The 14,137-nt window shown below is 50.6% G+C and overlaps 2 protein-coding genes across 2 annotated transcripts; one reads left to right on the top strand and one right to left on the bottom strand.

Moving 5' to 3' along the window:
- Window positions 1–4,183: 4,183 nt before the first annotated feature.
- cabcoco1 (ciliary associated calcium binding coiled-coil 1) lies at window positions 4,184–10,247 on the bottom strand. The gene is made up of 7 exons (XM_068754536.1): window positions 10,192–10,247; window positions 8,903–9,031; window positions 8,729–8,817; window positions 6,035–6,204; window positions 5,617–5,755; window positions 5,027–5,099; window positions 4,184–4,945 (listed from the first exon to the last, which is right to left on the bottom strand). The coding sequence occupies exons 2-7, from the start codon at window positions 9,002–9,004 to the stop codon at window positions 4,820–4,822; spliced, it is 699 nt and encodes a 232-aa protein (XP_068610637.1). The 5' UTR covers window positions 9,005–9,031; window positions 10,192–10,247; the 3' UTR covers window positions 4,184–4,819.
- On the top strand, window positions 9,936–13,103 carry rsph1 (radial spoke head component 1). Its single transcript, XM_068754537.1, has 8 exons — window positions 9,936–9,986; window positions 10,114–10,227; window positions 10,528–10,633; window positions 10,746–10,836; window positions 10,957–11,092; window positions 11,708–11,779; window positions 12,103–12,211; window positions 13,007–13,103. Exons 1-8 carry the CDS (start codon window positions 9,936–9,938, stop codon window positions 13,060–13,062), a joined length of 735 nt encoding a protein of 244 aa, XP_068610638.1. The 3' UTR covers window positions 13,063–13,103.
- Window positions 13,104–14,137: the final 1,034 nt, after the last annotated feature.

Below are 14,137 nucleotides of genomic sequence, written 5' to 3'. Positions count from 1 at the left end.
TGGGTTCTCTCCAGGTTCTCCCCGTGTCTGGGTGGGTTCTCTCCGGGTTCTCCCCGTCTCTGCGTGGGTTCTCTCCGGGTTCTCCCCGTGCCTGTGTGGGTTCTCTCCGGGTTCTCCCCGTGTCTGCATGGGTTCTCTCCGGGTTCTCCACGTGCCTGCGTGGGTTCTCCCCGTATCTGCGTGGGTTCTCTCCGGGTTCTCCCCGCGCCTGCGTGGGTTCTCTCTGGGTTCTCCCCGTGTCTGCGTGGGTTCTCTCCGGGTTCTCCCCGTGTCTGTGTGGGTTCTCTCCGGGTTCTCCCCGTGTCTGTGTGGGTTCTCTACGGGTCCTCCCCGTGCCTGCGTGGGTTCTCTCCGGGTTCTCCCACCTCTGAAAACATGACATTTAGGTGAACTCATCAGCCTGTCTCTCTGTGGCCTCGCAATGTGCTGGCGAAGCATCCGGGGTGTGCCTCGCCTTTCACCCGGAGTCTGATGGGATAAGCTCCAGCAACACCTGGTTGGGTAATGCGCCGGTAGGTGGCGGTAATGCGCCGGTAGGTGGCGGTAATGTGTCGGTAGGTGGCGGGAATGCGTCGCTAGGTGGCGGTAATGCGTTTACTAGCGCGTTTGTAAACGAGGGACGAAGAAGAAGGCAGTGTTTTTAGCATCATGTCTGACGTTTTGCTCTTTATCTTTTGATGGTTAGTTAGTTAGTTAGTTATTCATGGTTGACTAAACGGCAGCTCGTTAATAAAGTTAAGCAGCAGTTCGTACATTCTATTGTCCGTTTAGCAGCCCTGGTTCGTGCGGCTGTTAGCTGAGCTAGCTAGCTAGCTTTCTCTTCCTGGAGCTAACGCGAGATGAATGCAGAAGGTGAGAGTTTCTCCGTTCTTCTCCGTGAATGAATCCAACCGGGCTGAAGGCGGTTCCTACCGGTCCGGTTGGCGGATCGTTCAGGGCGTCCTGTTTTCATGAAATCGAGATTTTAATTCATCAGCTTTATGTCTTTGAATGCTACAGTTTTTTGTTTGGTTTTTAGATTATTAAAAAATATCCATAAGCCTTGTTTGTTCTCTTGTTTTGTTTTGTTTTGCATAATGAATTTAAAGCTCTAACTGATCTGAATGAGCCCCCCCCCCCCTCTCTGACTGGAACTGTACTCCTACATTAACCAGGATGCAACGTGTGACCTGAGAACGCAGAGCATTTTGGGGAACCTGTGGAACGTCAGCATGGTGAAGACAGCAACGATGGGCGTGCTGAGAGCGCTTGTAGGAGAATGCATGTCTGCAGCAGCAGAGGAGATCTTTGCTATTGTAGAGCGAATCATTACGGAGGACGAGGAGGACGTGGAGGACGTGGAGGACGAGGAGGACGAGGAGGACGAGGACGCCGATCACAGACTGCTGGATGTAGATAAGCCATATAGTGAAGGTCAGTTTGTTTCTACAAAAGCAATAACATTATTTAAAAGCGCTAAAGTCTGAATTCTAAGCCGTTTTATTACGTAGTTCAGTGCAGGGCTGCATGATGATTATTCAGGTTATTATTGTTCATGAAGAATTATCATGGATTTTATTGACATTACACAGACGTGGTTTTAGTTTTGACTATCCGCTGTGTTTTATATCAGTGATGCTGTGGCATTAACGTCCCTCATCAGGACCACATCAGACGTTTCTGCACAGGGAACAGCTTTGACTGGTCAGGCGGTGGTTTGAGGAGCGCTTGATTTGCCCTGCAGAGGAGCATTACAGGAATGCTTCTGCATCATCAATGAAATTATTACCTCCGTTTGTCTGTCTGTCTGTCTGTCTGTCTGTCTGTCTGTCTGTCTGTCTGTCTGACTGACTGACTGACTGACTGTTAGTTACAGGTGGCTCTGGAAATGTGGGAATGTTACCAGGAACAGAAGATTACATTCTGGTGGAGATCCAGAAGAGATTCTGGATCATCCATCGCAGTCAATGGATCGGGTCCGGATTGCCGATATAATCGAGATCTTTTGAGTAATGGGGTTACACTTGCGTTTCGGCCCACCGTGCATTTAATATCAGAGACTTGTAACAAGCGTCGTCTCATAGCCGAGTCATTTCCACATCGGAGCAGGCCAACGGATTTGTTCCATCTTAATACCCGAGGAACCAGATCCAGTTGAAATCGGGGCAAATTCTCACAGAAAAACGATTTTGGTTTTGGACCCTTTTAATAATGTCTCTCTTATACCTCCATAAAGGAGCTTCTGTTTCTGCTGCCTTCACCGAGACGCTGGAATTGGTAGTGGATCTATAGATCCAGAAGAATCCACGGCTACTGAAAGTGTGCTTTTAGTGACTAACCTCTAAACTAATAATGATATTCCAGCTCGTGAGGAAACAACGACCTTGTGGTGCGTTTGTGTAATCTATAAATAAATGCTCTCCTCTCCTGCTTTGGTCTCTCCCCAAACAGACCAGAGACGCTCTGCCAGTCTGTGCTGGGAACCAGCAAGCGCCACAGAAGACTGCCCCCCCCTCAACGACCCCCACTTGGACTCCTTTGCCACCTGTGAAAATGATCGGTGTGACCAGAAGATGGCGGTGGACGTAAAGCGAGAGAATGATCCGAGTGTACCTTCAGAGAAACGACTCGGAGGTCGGGTTTGCTCGGGGGATTCTTCTTCTTCTTCTTTACGGCACATCAGAGAACCTCCAGAGGAGAACCGCTCCTCGTACCAGTGCCGGTTCTGTGAGTCCCAACTCGTCAGGCACGAAGGTGCCAAACCTCACAGGAGGGACAATCTGCTTGGAGAGAGTGCTGCAGAGCTTCCCCCCAGGTCAGAGACAGCTGCCAGGCAGAGCGACCTGGCCGGCGGGCCGTTTGGGTCCGACAGTAGCAGGAAGACATTTCCACTTCCGGCCACTCCCTACGATGGAAGTGAGTTTGACCTGCGGCGCCTGAGTCTTTACCACATGCAGACCGTTTGTGACTCGACTCTAGTCCCAGTTAACGTTAAATCTGAATCGGCTGGACGGGGTGGCGACACGGACGATAAGCTGTTCCTCTCAGTGGGTCTATCCAAACCGGGCGGCAGAGAGACTGAGCCCAAACGCCTCGACGTTAAAACAGTCTGGCCGAGACTTTCAGGAAAATCCAGCAAGACTTTCATTCAGTTTGAGGCGGGAACAGCACAGAAACCCTACAAGTGTCCTCGCTGTGCCAAATGCTTCTCCTTGACCAAAACCCTGATGAGACATGTAAGGGTCCACACGGAGGAGAAACCTTATCAGTGCCAGCTTTGTGGGAGGAACTTCTGTCAGAAGTCAGACCTGGTCAACCATGTGAGGGTTCACACGGGAGAGCGTCCGTACCGGTGCCGAGAGTGTCCCAAGTGTTTTACACAGAAAGGCAACCTGGTGGTCCACATGAGGACACACACCTGAGAGTATTACTGGAGGGTGGGGGGGCGTGGCCTGCTGGTGACACCATTAATGGTGAGAGGGCGTGGCCTGCTGGTGACACCATTAATGGTGAGGGGGCGTGGTCTGCTGGTGATATCATTAATGGTGAGGGGGCGTGGTCTGCTGGTGACATCATTAATGGTGAGAGGGCGTGGCCTGCTGGTGACATCATTAATGGTGAGAGGGCGTGGCCTGCTGGTGACATCATTAATGGTGAGAGGGCGTGGCCTGCTGGTGACATCATTAATGGTGAGAGGGCGTGGCCTGCTGGTGATATCATTAATGGTGAGGGGGCGTGGTCTGCTGGTGATATCATTAATGGTGAGGGGGCGTGGTCTGCTGGTGACATCATTAATGGTGAGAGGGCGTGGCCTGCTGGTGACATCATTAATGGTGAGAGGGCGTGGCCTGCTGGTGATATCATTAATGGTGAGAGGGCGTGGCCTGCTGGTGACATCATTAATGGTGAGAGGGCGTGGCCTGCTGGTGATATCATTAATGGTGAGGGGGCGTGGTCTGCTGGTGATATCATTAATGGTGAGGGGGCGTGGTCTGCTGGTGACATCATTAATGGTGAGAGGGCGTGGCCTGCTGGTGACATCATTAATGGTGAGAGGGCGTGGCCTGCTGGTGATATCATTAATGGTGAGGGGGCGTGGTCTGCTGGTGACATTAAAACGTGGTTAAAGTTCAGTTGGGAGGCTGCATTTTAACTTTAACACCCGACTCAGTCTTGTCTTTGTTTTATTCAAATGTTGATATTTATTTTAAGAATAGAATAATATCCATGAGTTTTCATGCGTCAGTATTTTCCCTTGAATGTTTTTAAAGTAAAGTTAAGTGAAACTTGAATCATTATGCGGTAGATATTATTCATTTAAATCTTTAATGTGTGGACTGATGGCAGCTCTAGAAGAATCTTAGCTTAAATATAAGTTACTACATTATTCACCGATGTTAAACTGAACATTGATTCCTGTCTGCTGTGAGGATTACAGAACATCTGTTCATTGATTAAAGATAATGCATCACATTGTTTTGTCATTTTAATAATATTGTGCGGTACACAATCATACAAGCTGTACATCCAGGCCTGAATCTGATACTACACAGATTCCAAAGGGAAGATCAAAGTAAATAAACATAAATCCGTTTCTGCCCATTATGTCTCCTCTCAGAGTTCTCCAGTGTTGACAGGAGAACATGTTTTTATGTAGAACAATGTCTGTAGAACTTTACAGCGGCTAACCCGTGTCATTGTTAGCTTCAACGCTAGTTCATAATAACTTATTTCTTTGCCGTCAGCCTCTAATAAAGATTTAGTGCCTCCAAAAGGAGGACAAACGTTACATTTGGGCTGCTAGTCTAACGCCACAGCAGACAATGAAAGACGATGCTGTTCATCCATCCAACACTTGATCATTTGTTTCGGCGAGGAGAGCCACTTCCTGGGAGTCGGGGTGAGTCGGGACGCTTTCTTCTAACGGGGTGAGGCCATCCCGACAGCCGAACACCTCAATGGTTCTCTGGAAAACATGCGTTTAAAATGGTGATTAAATGCGTGTAGAAACGGACACACACACACACACACACACACACACACTGACCTCCATGTCCATCAGCAGCTCCTCTCTGGAGGTGCTGAAGAGCAGCTCGTAGAGTCTGTATTTCTGAAACAGGCTGGAGCCAACAGAATAGAACGGATCAGCTGTGACACTAACTATTAGAACACAACACAGGCTACAGGAGCGCAGAGAACCCCGTTAAATATCAAAGGAGCGCAGAGAACCCCGTTAAATATCAAAGGAGCGCAGAGAACCCCGTCAAATATCAAAGGAGGGCAGAGAGCCCCGTTAAATATCAAAGGAGCGCAGGGGGCCCCGTTAAATATCAAAGGAGCGCAGAGAACCCCGTTAAATATCAAAGGAGGGCAGAGAGCCCCGTTAAATATCAAAGGAGCGCAGAGAACCCCGTTAAATATCAAAGGAGCGCAGAGAACCCCGTCAAATATCAAAGGAGGGCAGAGAGCCCCGTTAAATATCAAAGGAGCGCAGAGAACCCCGTTAAATATCAAAGGAACGCAGAGAACCCCGTTAAATAAACCACACTCAGGAAACAAAGTTACTACTTTAATTCAGTTCATGGTGAGGATTCCGAGTCCAGCGGTGCACGTCCAGATGTTGCGTGTGAACACGACCTGTTTCTGGTGTAAGTGATGAGCGCTGCGGCTTCGTCTCGGCTCAGCAGAGGGCGCCGGTCTGGTGTTGAGCCGTGGCAGGAAGCAGCCGTGAGCTTTGAGAGCTCCATCAGGTTCTCCACGAAGGTCAGGCCTTTGTCTGGACCGATGAAGCACAGGTGAGTGAGGGTCATTACCTTTACTAGTCCTGCTGGTTTACTATAACCTTTACCGGCCCTGCTGGTTTACTATAACCTTTACTAGTCCTCCTGGTTTACTATTACCTTTACCGGCCCTGCTGGTTTACTATAACCTTTACTAGTCCTGCTGGTTTACTATTACCTTTACAAGTCCTGCCTGGCTTTATAAGGGCAGTTTGGCAGTGTGCGTGTGTGTGTGTGTGTGTGTGTGTGTGTGTGTGTGTGCGTGTGTGTGCGACCTTCTATGTTATTCAGCAGCCTATGGAGTGCAGCCATGATGAAGGACGTCTGCATGGACGTGAACTTGGCCTCTTTGGCCCACCAGAATCCACACACATAGTAATCCAACATGGCCGCTTCCTTCACGCAGGTCCGACGGTTCCGGAAGCCCAGAATCTGCTGCATTTCCCTGCAGACGACATGAATCTGGATTCATATCAGTTCAGTGAAATGGAAAATGATCAATAAACAGTAAACTGTAACTTCAGGACCGGGTCAATGAGGACAGCTGACATCTGATGGAATCAAATATTAAACTTGGATTAAACAAATTGAATAAGAAACAGAACATGTTCCGTTTAAAACTATATGACAATTAAAAAAATAAAAACACTGTGTGGTTCCTCATCTATAAAATTAAAAACCGTCAGGACGCGCCCACTGATTGAGACGTTAGGACGCGTCCACCTGAACGAGCCGTCAGGACGCGTCCACCTGAACGAGCCGTCAGGACGCGTCCACCTGAACGAGCCGTCAGGACGCGTCCACCTGATCGAGACGTTAGGACGCGTCCACCTGAACGAGCCGTTAGGACGCGTCCACCTGAACGAGACGTTAGGACGCGTCCACCTGAACGAGACGTTAGGACGCGTCCACCTGAACGAGCCGTTAGGACGCGTCCACCTGAACGAGCCGTCAGGACGCGTCCACCTGAACGAGCCGTCAGGACGCGTCCACCTGAACGAGCCGTCAGGACGCGTCCACCTGAACGAGCCGTCAGGACGCGTCCACCCGATCGAGACGTTAGGACGCGTCCACCCGAACGAGCCGTCAGGACGCGTCCACCCGAACGAGCCGTCAGGACGCGTCCACCCGAACGAGCCGTCAGGACGCGTCCACCCGAACGAGCCGTCAGGACGCGTCCACCTGATCGAGACGTTAGGACGCGTCCACCCGAACGAGCCGTCAGGACGCGTCCACCTGAACGAGACGTTAGGACGCGTCCACCCGAACGAGCCGTCAGGACGCGCCCACCCGAACGAGCCGTCAGGACGCGTCCACCTGAACGAGACGTTAGGACTCAGGACGCGTCCACCTGAACGAGCCGTCAGGACGCGTCCACCTGAACGAGCCGTCAGGACGCGTCCACCTGAACGAGACGTCAGGACGCGTCCACCTGATCGAGACGTCAGGACTCAGGACGCGTCCACCTGAACGAGACGTCAGGACGCGTCCACCTGAACGAGACGTTAGGACTCAGGACGCGTCCACCTGAACGAGCCGTCAGGACGCGTCCACCTGAACGAGCCGTCAGGATGCGTCCACCTGAACGAGACGTCAGGACGCGTCCACCTGAACGAGACGTCAGGACGCGTCCACCTGATCGAGACGTCAGGACTCAGGACGCGTCCACCTGAACGAGATGTCAGGACGCGTCCACCTGAACGAGACGTTAGGACTCAGGACGCGTCCACCTGAACGAGCCGTCAGGACGCGTCCACCTGAACGAGACGTTAGGACTCAGGACGCGTCCACCTGAACGAGCCGTCAGGACGCGTCCACCTGAACGAGCCGTCAGGACGCGTCCACCTGAACGAGCCGTCAGGACGCGTCCACCTGAACGAGACGTCAGGACGCGTCCACCTGAACGAGACGTCAGGACGCGTCCACCTGAACGAGACGTCAGGACGCGTCCACCCGAACGAGCCGTCAGGACGCGTCCACCTGAACGAGACGTCAGGACTCAGGACGCGTCCACCTGAACGAGACGTCAGGACTCAGGACGCGTCCACCTGAACGAGATGTCAGGACGCGTCCACCTGAACGAGACGTTAGGACTCAGGACGCGTCCACCTGAACGAGCCGTCAGGACGCGTCCACCTGAACGAGACGTTAGGACTCAGGACGCGTCCACCTGAACGAGCCGTCAGGACGCGCCCACCCGAACGAGCCGTCAGGACGCGTCCACCTGAACGAGACGTTAGGACTCAGGACGCGTCCACCTGAACGAGCCGTCAGGACGCGTCCACCTGAACGAGCCGTCAGGACGCGTCCACCTGAACGAGCCGTCAGGACGCGTCCACCTGAACGAGACGTCAGGACGCGTCCACCTGAACGAGACGTCAGGACGCGTCCACCTGAACGAGACGTCAGGACGCGTCCACCCGAACGAGCCGTCAGGACGCGTCCACCTGAACGAGACGTCAGGACTCAGGACGCGTCCACCTGAACGAGATGTCAGGACGCGTCCACCTGAACGAGACGTTAGGACTCAGGACGCGTCCACCTGAACGAGCCGTCAGGACGCGTCCACCTGAACGAGACGTTAGGACTCAGGACGCGTCCACCTGAACGAGCCGTCAGGACGCGCCCACCCGAACGAGCCGTCAGGACGCGTCCACCTGAACGAGACGTTAGGACTCAGGACGCGTCCACCTGAACGAGCCGTCAGGACGCGTCCACCTGAACGAGCCGTCAGGACGCGTCCACCTGAACGAGCCGTCAGGACGCGTCCACCTGAACGAGACGTCAGGACGCGTCCACCTGAACGAGACGTCAGGACGCGTCCACCTGAACGAGACGTCAGGACGCGTCCACCCGAACGAGCCGTCAGGACGCGTCCACCTGAACGAGACGTCAGGACTCAGGACGCGTCCACCTGAACGAGACGTCAGGACGCGTCCACCTGAACGAGACGTGCTGTCTGGACTCACGCCTGAAGGTCTGCTTGGTTTTTGTTCAGCAGCTCCTGGACTTGTTGCGGAGACAACGCGTCCCACTCGAGGACATCTTGTCCCTCTTCCTACGGAGGACAAGAAGCGGTTCGTGTTAAACTACACACACCTCAACAATCGGGTGTTGTCGTTTGACGGTTGTGTGTTTGTCACCTGGAGCCCGTTATCCGTTACTTCTACAAGCGCCTCCGTTTTCTCACGACGTGTCTCTGACATGTTGACGCTCCGGTCGTTGTCATGGTGATGTCGGTCCATAGCGACTGTTGAGTGGAGGGCTAAAAACTGCAAACGTCAAAGACACTTAACGTCATTAAAGTTGTTCCTTTCAGTTCAGCACAAATAATGTCCACTAAACTAAACGCTAAAACAATCTCACACTTTCACTTTCATTACGTTTCAGTAATCAACTCTCCATTTACTCCAACTTTTAGTTATTATTGGTGTATTATTGAGGCATGTATTTATACTTCCTTACTTTTTCGGTTGTTTTTATGAATTATTCATTTTGGTGGAGGTCGTTGTGAACTTCTGACCGCCTCTCTTCCGGTATTTGGTCACTTTTACAGCCTTTTTCACCGGAAAGTCCCATTGGAATATCGATAGTATATTATTATTATGATATTCTTGTTTTTGTATTAGTTTATATTCCTTCGCATTCCTTCATTTTGCAAGTATATGTGTGTGTGAATGTGTATGTCACTGTTATGTTAATAAAGTAAAAAAAAATACAAATAAAAAAATAAAAAATAAAGAAACTTGGAAAGTTTGGAAAACTTCCGTTTCCAGCGGTGCAACGTTCTAAGGGGTCCGACTAAAATGTTGAGCCGTTCTGGTGTTGTTCCAGTCTCTGTGACGTGGAGCAGGAAGCAGTTAAAACTGTCTCCAGATCAGTCTCGATCTAAAAACACGCTTGGTTTTTGACTATATTAGGAAACTGGCAACAGTTGTGCAGAAGAACAATGGGGATTAATTTAGAATATTCAGAGATTGCAGACATAATCCACATTTCACCACGGAACTGAGGACGTCCTGCGCGTGCCTTGGTCACGTGGGATTGACTGTTGTCATGGTAACCGTAAACAACTAGCTCAGGCCGCTTGAGCATCTTTACGGGTTTTTTTTGTTTACCGCTGCGTTCAGACTAAAACATTTCAGCGTCCAGATCTAGAACCCAATCCAGAACGACATGTCGGAAACTGGCTCTGATGAGGTCGAATCCGAATACAGTAAACTCGGGGTGAGAACGCTGCGTGGTGTCTGTGCGTTAGCCGAGGCTAGCGGCTAGCCTGCTCACACACACGTAGGTGGTTGACTGTTCTATCCTTGTTTCACTGCATATAAACTCTTCTGTGTTTCGCTGGCAGACATACGACGGGGAGAGAAACGAAGCAGGAGAGAGGCACGGAGCTGGGGAAGCTCACCTGCCCAACGGAGACACTTACCGGGGACAGTATGAGAGCGGAAGGAGACACGGAACGGTAACTAAACCGTCGTGTAAACTGGGCCGTTTGTGTTGCCACTAGGGGGCGCTGTGGCTGCAGGTAACGGCCCGTCACGGAAAGCAACGCGATAAACAAGAAAATAAGTTAGAACAACTGAAATAAAGGCAAAAACATGACACAAAATAAACAAGTATATCTGCGCCTAAAGGCTGAAAGAACAAACGGATAGATAGTAAGAATTCTACTATATATATTCCTTCTCCGTGGAATTCCCGTGTGGAACTTTATTTATCATTAGTAATGGATGGTTTTGATTTCTATTATCTTGTCTTACAGGGGACGTATCATTTCAAGAATGGGGCGAGATATGTGGGAAACTATTCTCAGAACAAGAAACATGGACAGGGCACCTTCTACTATCCAGACGGCTCCAAATATGAAGGTACGGGGCGACTAGCACGTATGAGCTGAGACACGTCCTGCATGCGTTACATGTTTGCCCTGAAATAAAGGTTCAAACCAACCTCTGGTTGTTGCATCTCTGTGGACTTCAGGGTCATGGGCTGAAGACCTGAGACAGGGTCACGGTGTCTACACGTACCCCAACGCAGACGTGTATGACGGGGAGTGGCTTCACCACATGAGGTGCACCCAGTTCTACAGTCCTTTCTCCTGGGACTTCTCAACCCAAAGGAGAATATAAATCTGGGAGGACGCCATTTCTCAGTGACATTAGAGCTCATCTCTGGCGTTTTCTGATGCCAGGCATGGCCGGGGCGTTTACCACCACCGTGACACTGGTTCAAAGTACCAGGGTTCATGGATGAATGGCAAGATGGAGTCGTCTGGAGAGTACATCCACGCCAACCACAGATACGAGGGTACCTTTGCCAACAATACTGTGAGTTCTATGTTGATGACGTATTTACGGAATACATGACTTGTGGTATCTCAGCTTTCAGTTCATGTTCGGCTTCGAGGCTCTCGCTCGTCTGCATTAACTGTTTCTATAATCTGGCTGTGAAGCTGTTGGTTTAATAAAACCGCGAGGCTTCACCACGCTTGCTTTTATCTTTGCGGCGTTAGCATCGACCCCTCAGCAAACTGTATCATGTGGTGTATCAGTGCGACTATTGTACTCATGGGCAGCGGTCCCATTGCAGGATGTTCAAAATCACGTAAAGTAACTTGAACTGTTGCAAGTTTCTCATTTTCCAGGACTCTCTGTTCTTCTACTCCTTTATACAGAACCACTCCACAGTTACGTTGATTCTTCCACACCCTTTAGCTTTCATCAAACCTGTCAAGTTACTTTGTGTAATCTAGACAGACAGACGGAGAGACAGACAGACAAAGGAAGCCGAACCAGCACCCGCAGAAACATTACATTCTTGATGGAGGTTATAAGCAGAAGTGTTTGATCTAGGATCACATGTGGAAGAGACTCAAATCTAGTTTGAAGCAATTCCTCTTTTGTGTCATGACAATAATGAGCAGCTGCTGTGTTGCTTTGCAGCCGCGGGGCCCGGGGAGGTACGTGTTTGATGTGGGCTGTGAGCTGCATGGAGAACACCTGCCAGCTGAGCAGGTAATCCAGCATTAACACCTTCCCTTCACTGATGGACAGACTGTAAGAGATACGCTGAAACACCCAAACAGAACACAAGGACTCTCTTCACGAAACCTCCAGCCCCTCCCGGCCTCCCGGCCTCCCGGGTGGGGACCCCAGGTGGAACGTCTCTGCTCCATGGGGGTGTTGTTGCATGCATGATGCAGTGTGCTGCTAAATAAACGCATTTGGAAAATCAGTCAGATGGAAAAAACTGCATAAGGTGTGGAGAACAAACCAAATGCATCTTCTTCATATATTTCAAAGTATTTCTTTTCTGTACACAAACAAATATCCTGCAGGACCAAGCTGAGGGGGATTCTGGCGAGGCGTCCTCTGCTGCCGACCCCACGTGGATTCCCAAGAGTCTGACGGGCCTGACGGCATCCACCCCCAGCAGAGAGACTTCAGGTGAACCCCACCCACATCAGAACACAAAGCTGTGAAGGATTTAAGAAATCACAGGAAGATAGAATTGTTTATTACATTTATTATTTATTCACCTTGCCTGCATTAATAGAAAATCAACGTCTCTTCTTATAAAGTCACAGAAATATTAGCTTGAGACTATTTCTAGCCATCAAATAGGATTCCTGCTGTCGCTATTGAGCAGGTGAGGGAGCGCTACCATCACATCCGGGAGATGATGAATACTTTAGACTGCTTAGGTTTATCTCAAATCTTGTGAAGGTTAGACGTTTTGGGGACAAGGTCAGAGAGACCGGACTTTGATGGTTTGGACATGTCCAGAGGAGAGACAGGGACTATATCGGTAGAAGGATGTTGAGGATGGAACCGCCAGGGAACAGGACTAGAGGACGACCCAGGAGAAGAGACATGGACGTAGTGAGGGAGGACATGAGAGTGGCTGGTGTTGGGGAGGACGATGCAAAGGACAGGGTGAAGTGGAGAAGGTTGGGTTGCTGTGGCGACCCCTCACGGGACAAGGAGACAGTACACTAGTAGTAGTAGTAGATTTATTTCAAATGCTGGGGACAAACACCAACATGAGCCGTGACACTGTCGTGAATAGCGGATCCTAGAGTACCGGTACTTTAGGAGGCCGGTGGTAAATACAGAAATCTTCTGGCGTCGTGTCTGAGGATGAGGAGCAGATTGATCTGCTGCTTCGTGGCTGACAGCGGACATGATGAAGGCTCAAGATGTGGACTTGTGTGAACGTGAATGTGTGTCTTCTTTTGCCAGCTGGTGAAAAGGTGGAGGCCTCAGCAGAGGCGGGACCAGAGACCCCGTCTGTGTGACCCGGCCAGGTCTAACATGGAGCTTTACGCTGAATAAATATGAGTAGAAATATATTTAGTCTCCCGTCTCTGTCTTTATGGGCTTAATGGTCGCAGCAACTTGAAACTATCCATTACGTCAATTACCAAGAATAACGGTGGTGGAACGAGCACAATGTAAGAACACATTTTGATTGTATGGTGAACAAACTTCAGTGTTCCTTTGTTCTTGTTATTTACCTTCACAATGGCGCCTGAGAAAGTTTAAATTGTTACCGGTGGGGCTAAGAAGCCTAAGCTCCTCCCCCACACACGTTCAACAGCCAAGGTAAAGAGTACAATCATTACGCCTTCTGGCTGTGTAGCAACAGCGCTACCCACTGAGCCACCATGTCGCCCCCTGGAGGCAGGTCAAGATTCAAGATTCAAGATTCAAGATTCAAGATTCAAGATACTTTATTGTCATTATGCGAGCATAATAAAATCGTGAGAAGGCCCACGGCTTAAGGCACACATCATAACAAACTAAATTCTCTCTCTTAAGAAACATTATATATACACACAGAGAGAGTGAGAATCACAGGCAGTAGTGCAAAATGGCAACAGCAGCAACAGGGCCGGCATAAAGTGTCCCAGATCGCTACAAGGGAACGACTGCTTTCACAGCTCGGGGGAAGAAGCTGTTCCTGAGCCTCGCTGTGCTGCTTCTTATTGTCCTGAACCGCTTCCCTGATGGAAGCGGGACAAACAGTCTGTGGCCCGGGTGGGTGGGGTCTGTGGAGATGCGTCTGGCCCTCCTCTGGACTCTGGAGGTGTAAACAGAGTCCAAATCAGGCAGACGGTGACCCACAATCCCCTGAGCTGTCCTCACCACCCGGGATAGGTCCTTCCTGTCCTGCGCCGTGCAGCTGCAGTACCACACGGTCGCACTGAGACACAGGATGCTCTCTATCGTGGCCCGGTAGAAGTCTTCAAGCAGCACAGAGGAGAGTCCAGCCCGCTTCAGCTTCCTGAGGAAGAAGAGCCGTTGCTGGGCCTTCTTCACCAGGTGTCTGGTGTTGAGTGTCCAGGAGAGGTCAGAGGAGATGTGGATGCC

This window comes from Brachionichthys hirsutus, chromosome 21 (assembly GCF_040956055.1).
Source record: "Brachionichthys hirsutus isolate HB-005 chromosome 21, CSIRO-AGI_Bhir_v1, whole genome shotgun sequence".
In the NCBI taxonomy this organism is placed as follows: Eukaryota; Metazoa; Chordata; class Actinopteri; order Lophiiformes; family Brachionichthyidae; genus Brachionichthys; species Brachionichthys hirsutus.
This window is presented reverse-complemented; position numbering and strand designations above follow the sequence as displayed.